Below are 15,979 nucleotides of genomic sequence, written 5' to 3' on the forward strand. Positions count from 1 at the left end.
CCCCCCCCCCAGCCCGGTCCGCACCACGTGACTCCCTCCCTTCCCCTCCGCATTCCCACACGTGACGCGGGGAGCACTGACGTATGGAAGGGGCGGGACGAGCGCTCGTGCCCTTCCGGAGCGGAGTCAGGACGCGCTTCCGCTTCCGCCTGGGTCGCGCCGCCGCCGCTGCCGGGCCGCTTCCGCCGCCTCCTCCTCGTCCTCGTCCCCGTCCCACCTCAGGTAAGGGGGGGCCCCCCGCCCTTGCCGTCCCGTCCGGAAAAAGCCGCGTAGGAGGCGGCGGGGTGCGGAGCCGTGCGTTGAGGGGCGCAGGGAGCCGCCCGTCGGGGTCGGGGGTCCGTCTTCGGGACGCCAGCGGCCCTCGCGGCAGGGCAGGCGCCGTGCCGGACGAGCGTCGAGACGGGCCCTTCTGGGGCGATGCCGTCGATGTTCCTGGAGTATAAAGAGCACGACGTACAAAAAACTATTATTTTTGGCTGCAAAATGATGCCTGTTATTAAACCAACTGGGAAAATCACAAGAAAATGGTGCTTTTCTGCAAGCTTTTGGGGATCAAAGTCCCTTTGTCAGGCAAGGACCATTTTCCTGTGATTTCCCAGTTGGTTTAATAACAGGCATCGTTTTGCAGCCAAGATTAATGTTTTTTTGTATGGCGTCTTGTCTCGGGCCAACGTGGCTACCAAGTGCCGTATAAGCACTTTGTCAAAGAGGAAAATGCAGGTAGTAAAGGGCTCTTCAACCCTGCAGGTGATCAGGACTCATGGTAGAGGTGATCTCCTTTATTAAACCAACTAGATTTTTGCAAAAAAAAAAAAAAAAAATAAATCTTTAATTGCAAGTTTTGAATTGTGTGCCTGAAAGCTTGCAGTTAAATTTTTTTTCAATTTTTGCAAAAAATCTTGTTGGTTTAATAAAAGATCATTACTGTGAGTCCTGTTTGCCTTTAATGTATATAAGCACTTTATAGCATATAAGCACTTGGTCAAAGAGAAAAATGCAGGCAGTAAAGGGCTTTTCAACCTAGTGGGGAAAGGCTTAACAAGAGTCAGTTGGGACTCAAGGTAGAGAGTGATCTCTTAGTAGACCAACTAGGTTTTTGAACAAAAAAATCTCTAATTGCAAGCTTTTAGGCACAAACATCACACATCAGGAAAGTGCATATTTCATACGGAGGAGTTGATACATGGACTATTCCTCTGGGCAGGCAATTAATTACACCTTACTAGTTAAGAAAGGCGGGCCCGGAGGAGCAGTCCATCTATTGACTCCTCTGAAATCCTATGAAATGTGAACTTTCATTTCTACCCAGGAGAACTTTTACAATCTTTTCTCCAATGACCAAAAGCTTGCAATTAAAGATTTTTTTTTTTTCCAAAAATCTGTTTGGTCTAATAAAAGCAATCACCTGTACCACGAGTCCCAGTTGCTTTTTCCTGTAGACCAATACAGCTGTAACCTGGATACCTAACAAGAATCAGTGGCTGGAAGCTAAAATTAGGTCACTTAAGACTGGAAATGGCAGTCATTTTTAACAGGAAGGATTGAACCTGCCCATGGAAATAATGGGATTATCCAACCGTTATCTTCAGATCGACAGTAAACACCTTTCTGGAAGGAATATTTTAGCCTAGGGGTGGGCCATGTATGGCCCATATAGATCTGGCCTGCAGAGCCGTGGGGCTAGGTGACTGGGAGCTGTGTCCATGCTGCAGCTGGAAGGCAGGGAGAAGCAGCAGTGGCCAAGTTTGGATGTGGCTCCAAAAACCTGGGGACCGCTGTTCTAACTGAATACAAATTACACTTCAGTTGAACCCAGGTTATTGGGTTCATTACATGGGTAGCAGGATGTCCTTTTAGTTGTGTGCAAGCAGGTCCCTTCTGGCCTTAAGCTTTATGGAGCTGAGAATTGGCTGCCCAGTGCAAACAGATGGTGGAAGAACAAAAATGTAATGAGACAATGAGCAGAAATCCCACAGGGGAAGGACAAGAAATATTAGTATGGAGGAAGTTACATGCCTGCCAAACCAAGGCTCTTAAATGGTTTGTTTGGGGGGGGGGGGGGTGGTTTGGATGATGGGAGACAATTATTTTGAAGAATGATTCCCCGTATATGTAAATTTACTTTGTCATCTTGGAATTCTAGGTAATTGTTACCACTGACTGTCTATTTATGGCGTTTGTCCCTTTGTTCTTCCTTATGTCTACCTTCAAAATAGTTTGGAAACTTCTGATAAGATTTAAAAGCCCTACTCCAGCCCTTTTCTAGTTGGGACAAAGATAATGGTGGTATCGAGAGCGAGATTAACTTGGTAATGATGAATGATCTAACTGCTTAATCTACTCCCTCCACGTGTACTAGTCATATTTATAGCTCATAATGATGCATGGTTGTGAGGTCAGAGTCGATGATGCATACAGGGTGTGTTGGCCTGTCTTCTGATAAATCATGAAATGTGGGAAAGGAAAGCTTGATAGACTGACGCAGTGATTGAAGGAAAGAGCTGTAGGAACTTGGCCATGGGATAAACTTTAGGGTGTCTCTTTTATAATTGAACATACATTTACAGTTTTGCCACCACTATTATTTGTTTGGACTGTGGAAAAAAAAAATCAGAGTCATTGGCATGGCTGTGCAGAGCAAAACCCATAATGTAGGTGCAGTTATACTAGCTAGGAAGTCCTTTTGCTGTTTCAGTTTATTCTGTTCAGTGAACTGGGTTAAACTGTGCTGACAGAAGAGCTCTTTGCCAGTGTAAGGGGTATCTTCAGGAAGGGGGTTGTGCGGACAAACTAGTTTTAAGGATAGACCTACAAATAGAAGAGAAATGGCCCTGCCCCCTAAAATATCTAATCTAAAAATTATAAAAGGATACAGAAATGAACACACCGCAAAGGCAAGAGGTTGTAAAAACTCCTGTGTTAGTTTTAGGTACCTTTGGCAGCATGATTAGTATTTCAAATAATTTCTCTGGGCAGGTTTTTTTTGGGGGGGAAGGGTATTGGTAATGAATGTGTGTGTGAGGGGGTGGAAACAGGATTGGGAAAACCGCAGAGAATATCATGCTGGGTGCTGGAAGTGGGGTGGGGTTGGAGGGAGTAGCAGGTAGTTGGACATATTTAGGAAAGAATTTATAATCCTGAAAAGTTGGTGTAGAGGCCATTTGTGATTTTTGGGGAGTGAAGGCAGTTTGCTGGTTCTCCTGTGACCTGGGAGCTTCTAAAGGCAGACAAGGTTCGTTGGGTGAATCTGATATCTTTTATTAGGCCAACTAAATAAACCAACATGGCTATAACCGACACCCCTCTAAAAGCAGAAGGATTTCATAGCCTCCCTGGAGGCCTCTCCATACCTGGTTGTTGGTGGTTAAGATTGGAGTCTGCTGCAAGGCTGTACATTGGCTCTCTAGGGGAGGAATGAGGGTCGGCTATGGGTAAAGGATGAGGGAGACATTCAGGGGCAGGCTCCAAATTAACCCTGATAGTCCTGGGTAAAGATCTGGGTTGATTTGGTGTTTCAAAGCAACCAGATCTGTCCCCGGGGCCTGGCGCTGCCAAGTCCCTGTGCTAAAATTTACTCTTGGGAAGAAGGGACAGTTTCCAAGGGTGGAGGAGGGGCCTTTCCCTTTGTTTTTATAGTCTTATCTTGCAGCAGAATGAATAGAGACAGGACTTTGACATCAATGTTGCTAACTCTGTAATCTTTCCTGTTCCCTGCCAAACTATTTAAACCATAATAACTCCTCTGCTCCCAGCCCCTGAAAAAGAATAATTTGAAAATTGCTTCAGCCTCTAAACTCTGGTGCAAAAACTGTCAGTTAATTTAGTTGGTTTCATTTTTCTTCCTCTCGACATGTAATAGCACTTGTGTAATGCTCATCTAGGAGGCACGTAGCAAAACTGTTCAAGCTGAAACTCAGATTCCATTTACGGCTATCCTCACCTTTTGCACAAGATACAGTCAGTGCATTTATTTGCTGCACTTCCCTGTAACACTGAGTTCATTAACTTTAAGTAAAATAATTGGATGGTGTCAGGTTAAGTACTTTAAAATAGTTCATAAGATTTTCAGGAATCAGTCTAATGTTTTGCTTCATGATTTTTTTTTTTAATTGATGCACTTCCACTATTCCGTTGAGGTTGTTCATAAACATAAAAGTAGTACTTATAGTCCCACCATGATAAACAATGTGTGTGGGGTGGTCCCCCAGTGGCTGGCAAAAGAGCAAACCCAAAAGTGCTGGCGGTGGATGTAGAAGTGCTTCCCTGCATCCCACCCACACGACCTTTGCATCCCACCGGTTGAGAAACACTACCTTAATGCATTTCATAGTTGTTGTTTTGTTTTTTTGTTTTTTAAGTTAGCTTTAGATTTATGAAAAGGGAAGGGGCAGAGATATGGTAAAACTTGGCCTAAATCTAAGACTGTAAGTTACTGAATGGTGTTCCTTTGACCTGTCCCATTCATGTCTTTAAACTTTATCCTACTTCTACTAGGCTTAAGAATCAGGTTGACTTGGGGAATAATAACTGTCACTAAAGCCTCTTGTTCCAGGCTTTGTCCCTCCAGTGTAAAGGAATAAAACAATTGTGTTTTTAAATTCTCGTTCAGTACCTTTGTTCTATGACAAGATTTGACTAGTTTACTGGTATTAGTTGAATAATTGTCATGTATGGTGGTTGAACAGTGGAGAAGCTTTGTATATAGCTGTTGACAAACTTAATTGGTGTTGTCAAATTCTGGATGAATGCTCCTTTCAGCCAGCCCCATTTCTTCCCTTCCTTGACTCTCAATCTTCCTCAGTTCTGCAATAGATGATGGATGTCTTTTTCAGTTGTTTTTGAGGTCCATCTGCTCCATTTCTCTGCCCTCTGTGATTTATAGTGTACTGCCAGGTCTCTGATTTTTAGTCTTGTTCTGTATCCCTTCCACCTCTTTCCTGACTCGCTTTAATCAACTAGCAGGAAGGCTTTATTATGATGATGTCAAATAAGCTATTTCAATCGTAAATTGGTGCTTTCTATATATTTATCTTTTTCTTAGAATTTAAGTCTCATTGGCCTAGTTTTGCTTTTCTTTTTATTAGCCAGGAGCTAGCTGTACAGATCTATATTACAGTACCACTGTATAGCTCATCATAAATTTGCTTAGATGCTCCCATTTTTGTTAAATGATGGGGAATGGCCTTTTTCTTATTTACTAGATGGTTATGTTCATGTCAAGCTACATGCACATGGAAATAAAAAAATTAATAAAGTGCACTTAAATAATTTTTTTAAAATGGTATTTAGTCAAATAATAGGTGATGATCTATCAAAGTTCATAAACTAATAGCAAGATTTATGTTTTCCCTTAAACTGGGGGTGCTAAACTCACCCAGCTCCCTGGGCCAGACCCAGCCTGCAGGGCCTCCTGCAGGCTGGATCCAGATGCGGAAGTGGCCCCCATTGGGGTGACATGGCTGTTGCTCTCCTGCTGCTGCTGACACATCCCCAATGGAGCCTAGATTGCAGTGGTGGGCTTGGCCTCTCCAGGAGCCCTGCAGGTCATATGACATGGCTTTCTGACCTGGATTCAGCCTCTAGGTCTTGCATTAATGCTTTTACCTTAAAGGAAATATGAGGAGTTGGTGAATTGAACTGCTTATTTCTAGACATCAACCCCTTCAAGACTCTAGAAGTAGCAGATCTCATCCTCTTGCCACTAGTTTATCTTCATAGAGTAGATGAAGAAAGCTGAATTTCTTGCTTTCTCAACTCTGTGTGAACTTGTTTTCCAACTAGTACGGTTCAGTAAACTGAAATGAAGAAAACGGTCTTTTCTGCCGATGCAGAGAACATATCGCCAGAAGCTGATTTAGTACCTTAAGCAAAAGCTAGTTCCATTGACTTCCACAGGCTCCGTGTAGTCTGACTTCCTTTAAAACTTTTTAGCAAGAAATATTTCTCAAACTATTTTAATTTTTAACTACTATAACAGATTATGCTAAATTGAGGCTTGAACATGTTGAGTTTTAAAATAAGTTATTCATATCCTCTCTATTTGCATCATAGGCTTAGGAGTTGATCTCAGGGCTGACGTTTATGCTGCCTGGCCACAGACTGATACAGAGATGCAGAGGTGCCACTCCAGGGACAATCCCTCGTAGGGTAGTTGATGTGCCCTTGCTCTCAGGTCGCTGAAGAGGGTTGTCCTTTGTGGTTTCTGTTTGGGTGTTGTTCTTGCACTCTTCTTTGATAGTGCTGTGTTTGCTTTACAGTGTTACCCCACCGCGCAGCTTTTTACTTTGAGAAAGAAAGTAGAAGCATGTTGTTTTTTTTTCCCCCACTCCTCCTCCTCCCTAGGAGCTTCCTGCTGTTGGTGAGGGAAGAGGAGTATAATTGTTTCCACTTATTCCTCCTTCCATGCTTCTGGCCATACAGATGTGGGTGTCTGTACATTTGTCCCTCTAGGCTTCTGGTTGTTTCCAGTTTTTCCCCTGCCCATTCTTCTCGACATTGGACATCTTTTTTAATGAGTAGTCGGATTCCAGATCTTGCTGTGTCTCAGTTTGCTGAAGGAGCAGATTGAAATGAATTTATCAGGTTTGCCACTGTTGTGCAGATCCAGACAACAGCTGTGAAGACTGCCAGAGTTGGTCGGTTTTCACCCTGCCGCAGTTTGGGTAGGTTCCTGGTAAGCTGTTCCCAATCTTTGTGTGTGACCCCCCTTGCAGTGCAAGCTGCAATGCCAGGATTACGTTTCTGTGGGTGTCGCACCTCCAGCTTTGAGAGTGCCTGATTTGAGCAGCAGTAGACTGGTTGGTTGTGATGCACAAGCATGGCATTTGTTTAATCACTTCATATTTTGAAGGTTATCTCTGTAATTTGAATAGTACATTTTTAGACCTATTTAAAATAAGACCGTAGGACGTGCCTGTGTGCAGTTGGGTTATTTTTGACTATTCCACAGGTGCAAGGAATGCACAAAAGATACTACGTATTAAACTTTGTAGGTACCCTTATGCTTCTGAGGATTATGCTTGGGCAGTGGAGGGCCAGTTTGCTCTTCAATGAGAATACCATATTTTTTCACACATAACACCCTCCCCAATATAATTTATTTATTTATTTATTTATTTTAAATGTTATGAAAACACTTTGTGCTCCCCCTCCCCCAAAGTTATAGCTGCAGGGAGCCAAGAGAGCCTCATCTTCAGCTGATATTTTCCTGCTTAACTAAAACCCTTTCTACTGCTGAAGATTTGTCTCCATGGGTCTTGAAAAGAGCTGTGAAATAGGAGGAGAGACCAGAAGCTGGAGCAGCATAATTCCACTAAGGAAGCTAACTTTTCTTGGAGGAATTTGAGGCCATTAAAAAGAAGAGATGATCTTTAACACCGGTGAAGTGAAGAACAATGGGCCATTAACTGAATGGCCCATTAATAGCCCATTGACTCCTTCAGCTGCCTTGAAGCTAACACCAGAGTTGCTCAGGCTGCAAAAAATGTGCTTCCTGTGTAATACATTCACCCCAGTTTTAGGGGGGTCTAATTTTGGGGGTGGGAAGTGTGTGCTGTATGCAAAAGAATATGTACCCGTATGTTTAACAAGCTTTAACTTGAATACAGTGACTGGGAAGTTGAGGCAAATCAACTGAAGTTAAGTGCCTTCCTGTAGACAGGTCCTTATATTTTGTAGAAGGTGAGATTGCTTGTCTAGACAAATGTCCAACTTGTCAATAAATGGATATTAGAAGTTCTGGTTATAGGATCCAGGATGGCCAAATGCTCCCTGTTTACTGATTTGGGTCCCTTTATGTGGTTATAATCCTAATATAGGTGAGGGCTGTACTAAAGCTCTGTCTCTTCACCGACGGCAGAGCTGCTTGAGGCTGTACTGGTAACAGATGGGTATCTGTTCAAGTCTAAATCATCAAAGCAAAACTATGTTGAGCAGTACTACCATTTGGAGTGTGTGCAGCAGTTTCTCTGTTTCTAGGCAGATAGCCAGCTTCCTTACAAGCTGTTGCCTGAAACACTTGCAGAATTATTTTTAATCAACTTTGCTTTTACTTTTCAGTAAAATGTCTGGAGCTGATGACTTTTCGGTAAGTAATCCAACCACTTTCCTTTCTCTGAGATCATGTGGCCCAGCCACTTGATTCTGAATTCCAGATGTAATGGTTCAAGAAGTGGGGAGGTCAGCCCTGAGAGTCTTTTTTTCTTTGCTGCTGTGGGTGTTATGTTAGCTCTGAAGTGGGCATAGTACACTGCCGTGCTGAGTGTACAGTGTGCGCTGTCTGACTTGTGCAAACTTTCAGGTCTGATACCATTCTTGAATTGTAAATTCTATTTGTTGCTTTCAGTGCGGCTAGGTTGGAAACTTTAAAGGCTTTTTGAATCTGTTTTTGAGAAATTACTTGCTGCTTCATGCAGTAGTTCACCTCCTTGCCCTTGGGTTTTTATAATTACTGCATGTCCATATATCTTTTCTTGTCATCTTAAAGGATAAAAAAAAACGCCATTTGTCTCGCCTTAGCAGCAGCAGATGCAGCCAGTTCTCCCTCCCCAGTAATACAATACTCAAAAAGTAATAGAGTGTCAGGCACAGCAGATGATTGCCATTGTGGGCAGCGTGCATTCTCATCACTGCTTTATTTTTCAGTTGGCAGATGCTTTACCAGATCAGTCACCTGCTAAAGCCTCCAAAGTGAGCAACACGAAACCCAGTCAGCAACCTGGGCAGCCACCGCAAGGTTGGCCAGCTTCTAATCCTTGGAACAACCCGAGTGCTCCACCGGCAGGGCCATCTGGATTGCCACCAAATACGTCCGCCTCCAGTGTGCCATTTGGCCCACCACCAACGGGAATGTATCCTTCAATGCCCCCTGGACCACCTGCTCCGTTTCCTCCTCCTCCTACTGGACCCTCTTGCCCTCCTCCTACTGGTCCATATCCACCCCCAGCTGTTCCAGGTCCTGTCCCACCAGGGCAGTATCCTCCACCAAATATGCCCTTTCCAGAGCTTCCAAGACCTTATGGTGGTCCAACAGAGCCAGCTGCACCTCCTGCTCCTGTTGGGCCATGGGGATCCATGCCCTCTGCAGCATGGGGACCAACAATGGGAGGGCAGTATCCTGCACCTAGCATGCCATACCCACCCCCAGGGCCATATTCCACTCCTACCCAGACACCAGGGGCTGCACCCACAGTGCCATGGGGTACTGTCCCACCTGGACCATGGGGACCTTCACCACCAGGTCCATTCCCTCCACCCACAGGATCTTATCCGGCTCCAGGACTGTACCCGACACCCCCTAATCCTTTTCAAGTGCCGTCTGCTCCTGCTGGTGCTCCATCAATGCCTGGTGGCCCCCATGTGAGTATTTTAATATTACTATGTCAGACATTGCCAAAATTCCTTCTGTTAAAAATAGTAGGCCTGGGTAGTATAAGACCCGTTAGCAAAAAGCATGGCCTCTTGGAACAGCCAGCTGCTTAATGGCAAACTCCCTGCTGAGGAGAGCAAAATGTACCAAAACATTTGGCTTAAGCAATTATCGTAGAAAATTAAGGTTGGAATGGACCTCGGGAGGTTATCTAGTCCTTCTAGCTTGGACTTTAAAATACTGTTACACCTGTATTAGTATAACAGTGATCTCTAGGTTTGCATTTTATGGTCCTAAAAATACTACCTGCAGTTTAGCAGTAGCTTTGGTTGGCTCTCTCTAGCACAAATTAAAAATGGGAAGAATTCAACTCTGTATACAAATAGACAAATATAGACCAGGGCTGTCCACCTGGTATCCCACCAGGGGTTAAGTTGTAGCCCCCCAGGTCCCTGCCCTGCCGTAACCCCCCTTATGTGTTGCAGATGGAGTCTCCAGGCTCCCCCTCCCTCCTCTGGCTTCTGTATTTTGTGCTTGCATGAGGAGGGGGCATTCACATGGGGTGGTTGTAGTTGATGTGGGGGTAGGGTTGGGTGCCCAGTGCATTAAAGGGGGGCATCCATGCAGCCCATGGGGCCCATGAACCTCACTGGTGCAGCCTGTGGAGCATGCAGCCCTTGGCCACTAAAAAGTTTGACAGCCCTGATAGACATGTGCTAAAACACGGTAATAGCGATTGACTTGTATGCTTGTCTTGAGAGAGACTACTTTCAACTGTACTTAAGAATGGGTTACCGTCTAGATGCTGTACATTGACCTTGTATTTTATTGGGTTGTTTTTTTTCACAGCCTTACCGTTGAACACATGCTGGGCAACAAAGTACTGTAGCTTTCCACCTTCATCTGATATTTACAGAGATTTTTACAACTTTTGTTTCAGTAACGTTTGGGGTCGTGAAGAGCACTCGCCTCTTGTACATGCATTTTGAGGTATGAAGGAGCAACCTGCATAAATTTAACGTGCTGGCATCATGTTTTGTTTTGTTAAAATGACTTAAGATGAGCAAGCAGAAAAATCGATCCTGTGGTTCTTGGACAGATGTTCTTGGGAGGGTGGGGGTGAGGGGGAAATGGAAGTTGTCAAGTAAGGATTATGAAATCGGGCCCAAAGATGAACTAAAATGTTTAATCTTAAATTTCAATGACTGCTTTAAGTGTTAATGCAAGACTTGTGCTGGTCGTTAAATGGATGGATGTGTCATGTTGGAATTTTCAGGTTCATCCATAATGTCAATAAAAGCAATGTACTTTGAGATTTTTTTTTCCCCCCAAGAGGTCTAATTTAAACATGCTACAGTAATTCAGCAAACTAAGGAGGATCAGAGCATGTGAATTTGAAGGTGTTCTCAGCATTTTGTATATACTCATTCTCTGTCTGAGACTGCAGCAGAGAAGCTATGTATTGAAATACTTGGTCTGACTTGTGCGCACACCTGTTCATACTCACCAATAGGCATTTCTGTGCAAATCAAGTACCTGGATGTGCAGTTAATTAACTTGGAATGAACAAATGTGAGGTTTGTGCATGCAAACAAAGGTATGATTTTGCCACTCCAAATTACGAAGTGGTAGCTGGAAGTTTGGTTTTGTCTGCATAAGGATAACTAATTCCCATTGGAGTGTCGGTACTTACTTCCCTGTCTTGTAACCTGGGTCGTAATTATTTGAGATTGACTTGGCTGCTGAGTTGTGTACACTCTGCACATTTTATTCATAATCCCTGGAAACGAGGCCTGAGATTAAGAGTACAAATGACAAAATGGCAAAAAAATTGCTTCCAGCATTGCACATAGTCCTGCTAGATACACCAGGCCTTGGGCTGCATCTTCTGCCCTATTTGGAAATGAGCTGGTCTTGTCAGAGCTCCAGTGAATGTGGTATTGGGGTAGTCCTTTGTTCTGACCTATGTGTATATTATATCTCACCAAATGACCTGATACAGTTTGGGGTGAGCTGAACGACTAGATGTCTGTGCTCTGCTGCAGAGCTGCCTTTCACCTGAATGGATACTGCAGTCCGTTTTGTCCTCCTGCCAGTTCTCTTGGACAGAACAAACCTTTTTAGCTATTTTTAGGGGACTATTGCAACAGTAGTTTTGCATCACACTGAGACTTGGGCATTCTTAAATTCATGATGGTACTTGATGAGCTAGGCTTTGTAACCATGGAAAAAATCATGTTATCCCAGCTGGGGAAATCCTAACTCCACCTTGGTAGGTGGAATTAAAAACTAAGGGAATTAGTGATACTGATGACAGCTCATTAGGAAATCCCTTTGTATTGTAGATCTGTGAAAACAAGATAATTTTCTTTTCCCCTTCCTTGCCATGGCCTCCTGCATGCACGTAATAAACTTTTAAAAAATAAACTGGGTTGCCTGGTAGTAAGACTTGTTAGGTTGGCTTAACCTCCATGGCAATTGCAAAAGCCCTGGCATCTTTTTCAGGGCAGAGCAGTCTGCTGTGGAGCTGCGGTGGTTCTAGCATATTGCCACGAGATCTGATAGCCAGGATGGATCTGTCTATATTAGGAAGAAGATAGTGGCACTGAACACAATAAAACAAAGGATTGTCCCTAACACGTCAACGTAAATCATAGCATTTTTGAGTCCTAGAAATAAGAACCAGAAACTTTTATTTTTCTGTAAGATTTTTCTCTTAAATTTAGTGTAGGACACTATCCCTATAGAATAGGAATAAGAAAAAATTCAATTCAAGAGTATATTTGCCTAGATTTCCCCACTACTAATTAATTCTACATCTGACTCAATAAAATGTGCATTTGATGCCTGCACCCTTACTTTTGTAAATCTAATGAAAACTTTTTATTTAAATGAATGAATTCTACTAGTGACACTCCTGTTTGAACTTGCACTGCTCTGGATCTCTTGATCAGGGAATGAAAAGATGTAGAAAAGGCTCTAGTGAATATTGGGGAATGGAGATTTCCCAAAGTAGATTCTTTAGGTTCTTCCTGAAATAGGCAGGATTTATTACTGGAAAGTCTAGGCTAAAATTCAGATACGTATGGGATGTTTTTTTTTTTGTTTTTTTTTTTTCAATGTATATGCGTATTTCTTGAAGTCATGAAAACTGTTTCCTAGCCCCTTTGTTTTGTGAGCAAGGCTCCTTGCATAGCAGTGAAAGGGTTTACCTGTTAATCTATTGTATAAAAACTCCAGTTGTCCCTATATGCCGTGTAGTAACTTTATCACATGTTATGTCAAGTGTGAGCAACTTCTGGCCTGAAGCTTTCGCGATGGACTTTGTACATTTCTATGCATCATTTGAGTTAAATTGCTGAGAAGTTTGTTTTTGACTTGTGCTTTGAGATCGACATACTGCATTTGTTTACAATATGAAATATAAGCAATCACATCTTTAAAGTATAGATTATCACCTGCTGCTGTATTTTCTTTAGATGAGACAAATATTGCTGTATGATAGTGAGAAGCTATAAATACAGGATTTGATATTTTTTGAAAATGCTGTCACTTTTGTATAAGATTAGACATTAAACGTATTTTCAAAACTGTTGCGTTCCTGTCCTTCAGTTACTGCTTTATCCCTCTGCCATGCATCAAAGTACAAATTGCACCAGGATGGGGAACAACAACCCTGAGTAGAGAAACCAAGGAGAAGGTGACTATACGGATTCACAGAAGCTTAAGGCTGAAAGGGACTGCGTCAGACCATCCAGTCCAGCCCTCCCTGCTGTGGGCAGGAACAACTGCTGGGCTCAAACAGCCCCAGCAAGGTGTGCATCCAGTTTCCTTTTGACGAGCTGTAAAATGTGTGTTGCTATCGTAACCAAGATCTTCTACTTGATTGTCATTTAAAATAAACATGTTTTCTTATTTGTTCAATTTATATGCTGCCCTTTACCACACAGGCTCAGAGCAGCTTAAAATAAAAGAATGAAATAATGTATAATAAACAGTAACAAAATAAAACAAAAACCTCCTCAACAGTATACCAGCCTACCTCGGTATGCTTAATGCTTGTACAAATTGGAATGTTTTACAGCACTTTTTTGAAGGATACCTAGTCTCAGGTTTTGTACTCAGAAATGGCTGACTTCTGCAAGATCCTGGCACTTGGTTTTAAAGGTTGTTATAAATATGGATGTGACTGCAGTAGCAGTGTAACACATTAGGCCAGTGGTTTTCGAACTTCCTGAAGTTGCAGAACCTTTTTATATCACTTGTGCCATAGAACCCCTACCCCCAAGCTAAAGCTGAATGGTGACCCGACCTGGCAATGGCAGGGCACCACGTCCCAGCCTGCTCTTTTTCACCCCCAGTCTCCTTGCAGAGCCACTGATGACCTACTGCAGAACCACAGCATTGAAAATCACCGCATTAGGCTGTGTGTGTGGAGCCTGCTTTAAAAACTGCTTTGATATACCCCTGTCCAGTTACCTTTAGCTAAGCTATTAAAGCCTCCTGCCCCCTTTGGTATCCTTGTTTGAAATTGGGGAAGAAAGGCAGTGTGCTAAACTGAAGATCCCTTTTCCTAAGCTAGGCACTGTGTGTACATGCACTCATTGTAGGATATTGTAAGTTGTGATATCTTGTAGGAAGAAAACGTGTTTAGCTCATTGGCTGCACTCATGACCTCTAAAGTTACACTCCAGTCTAATGGAGGAAGTAAAATCTTCACCTCAAAGATGTAAAATTGAGGTGGGTTTGTTTTCCATCACTTGTCACCATCAAGCTAGAGAGAATATAACCAAGTTAGAGATGAGGAAAAACCGAATTACCCATTGACAACACTGGCACTTTTTGGGTGTTTATATACGTGCTCCAAGGGGCATGGGGGTGTATGATTTAATTAGAGCCGCTCCGATCTCTAATTAAAGCACCTAGAGTGTCACATGTATCAGCATCCCCACCCTGAAAAATGGCAGCAGGGGGACTTTAATGCACATCAAACAAGCTTTCATTAAAACACCCCTGCTGCCCTTTAGTGTGGGGAAGCTGATACATGTGATGCTGGGGTCTGCTGGAGCACGGTTTCAGCAGACTCGATTAATCAAGTCTGCTTTGACACGCTGTAAGAACAGTGCATTGGTGCAGCCTTGATGCATGTGTATAAGCAGCCCTTGTGGTCAGCTATATTGAATTGGGAATCAGCGCACTGTATTGCTCAATTTAATGTTAAAGCCTGGATGTTATCACTACAGGGCTGACAGCATCTTTTGTCTCCTTGTTGGTCTCTGACTTCACTCTGCCAAGTGAAAGGCTTCTTATTACCTGTCATGGAGTGAATCTTGCCATTCTTCCACTCATGTGGAGACCTAGGACCTTAGTGTATATTGGCTACTTACCACCAGCTGATGTACATGGAGCAGCATGCTCAGGTCTGGCTCTTCACATCACCCTGCAGCTCTGAAGGGGTTCAGGTAACTTTTTTCCTTTTTTAAAGTTGCATTTAAAACACTGTTTCCGTGCATGCTTGGCCTATCTGTAGTGTGACATGCAATTAAACAAAGATACTTTCTCCTTTACAAGAATAGGAGAGCCAGTTAATTCTCCCCTAAAAAACAGACCAGCCAAAAGAGTGGGCTTGTACTATTTAAGGGTTTTCACTCTGGCAATCATTAACAGAAGTGGTTGGGTAAAGAAGCTGTTACTTGGTTGTGGAGTGAAGCTGTCTCATCTTACTGTGAAAATCAAGTGCAAAAATTCCACATTGAGCGCTATCTTTCTATACAGGTGTTGGCGTACTTTGTTGGAGAGTTGGTCTGAGTGCCTCGCAAAACATCAACTTAATGAAAAAGCACAAAAATGTTCATTTGAGGTTTCCATCGTACCTTTCTGAACTCAAATCTTGTATCAATAATGTGAACTTTGGAGCAATCTGTGCATTGAGCAAAATGTGCATTGTTCTTGTTGGGCATTTTTGGCATCCCTCACCCAGGCTCTTCCAGAGCCGAGGTCAGTGTACTTGGAATTGGAGTAGCTGAGGCATTGGGGTGAGCAGGTCAGGTTTGGGCAGTCTTTTCTAAGCACTTCAGGAACGTTGGGCGACGTGGATTCTCATGCTTGAGATTGAGTTGGTCACGCTGGTTATATGGTACTTGAGAACTGGGTCTGTTCAAGATAATCAGCTCTGCTGAAGTCTTTGTTGCAAGTGGTTATAATTCAGTCGAGCCTGAGGGCATTTATGCGCATACATTTGTCTGCTCTGATCTGGCGTGTTGGAGTAGACTCAATCAAGTCAGCTCCGCATGCCAGCTGATGCATCTGGTGCTGCATCACATATGTTTGTATAAATGGCAAATTGCATGTTAGCACTGAGAAAATGGTGGTGGTGTGCTTTTGACCTAAAACACCTTTGATGTGTTTTAGTTCAAAAGCGCGCTGCCACCATTTTCTCAGTGCTGATGCACATTTCACCATTTATAGAAATGCATGCGCTGCAGCGCTGGGCGCGAGCATATGTACAAGAGTACCTCTCTTCTGAGGACAGAGCTGGCCTTTACTTTCTCATTGTTAAATCTGGCATGTGGGGGCAGAGGCATAACTGCTTGGGGCAGCATCGTGGCCACC

General features: G+C 43.3%; 1 protein-coding gene across 2 annotated transcripts; it reads left to right on the plus strand.

Annotated features, from left to right (window-relative positions):
* The first annotated feature begins 140 nt into the window (after positions 1–140).
* Positions 141–13,325, plus strand: MAPK1IP1L (mitogen-activated protein kinase 1 interacting protein 1 like). 2 transcript variants are annotated; one of them, XR_002097585.1, is made up of 5 exons: positions 141–222; positions 8,059–8,086; positions 8,644–9,357; positions 10,217–10,357; positions 12,980–13,325. XR_002097585.1 is itself a non-coding variant. In XM_019518349.1 (4 exons), the coding sequence occupies exons 2-4, from the start codon at positions 8,063–8,065 to the stop codon at positions 10,226–10,228; spliced, it is 750 nt and encodes a 249-aa protein (XP_019373894.1). In that variant the 5' UTR covers positions 141–222; positions 8,059–8,062; the 3' UTR covers positions 10,229–12,958. The 2 variants fall into 2 exon arrangements, 1 of the variants encoding a protein (XP_019373894.1); XM_019518349.1 differs by lacking the exon at positions 12,980–13,325 and having other exon boundaries at positions 10,217–12,958.
* The last annotated feature ends 2,654 nt before the right edge of the window (positions 13,326–15,979 follow it).

This window comes from Gavialis gangeticus, unplaced genomic scaffold (assembly GCF_001723915.1).
Source record: "Gavialis gangeticus isolate Ggan-Ray unplaced genomic scaffold, GavGan_comp1, whole genome shotgun sequence".
In the NCBI taxonomy this organism is placed as follows: domain Eukaryota; kingdom Metazoa; phylum Chordata; order Crocodylia; family Gavialidae; genus Gavialis; species Gavialis gangeticus.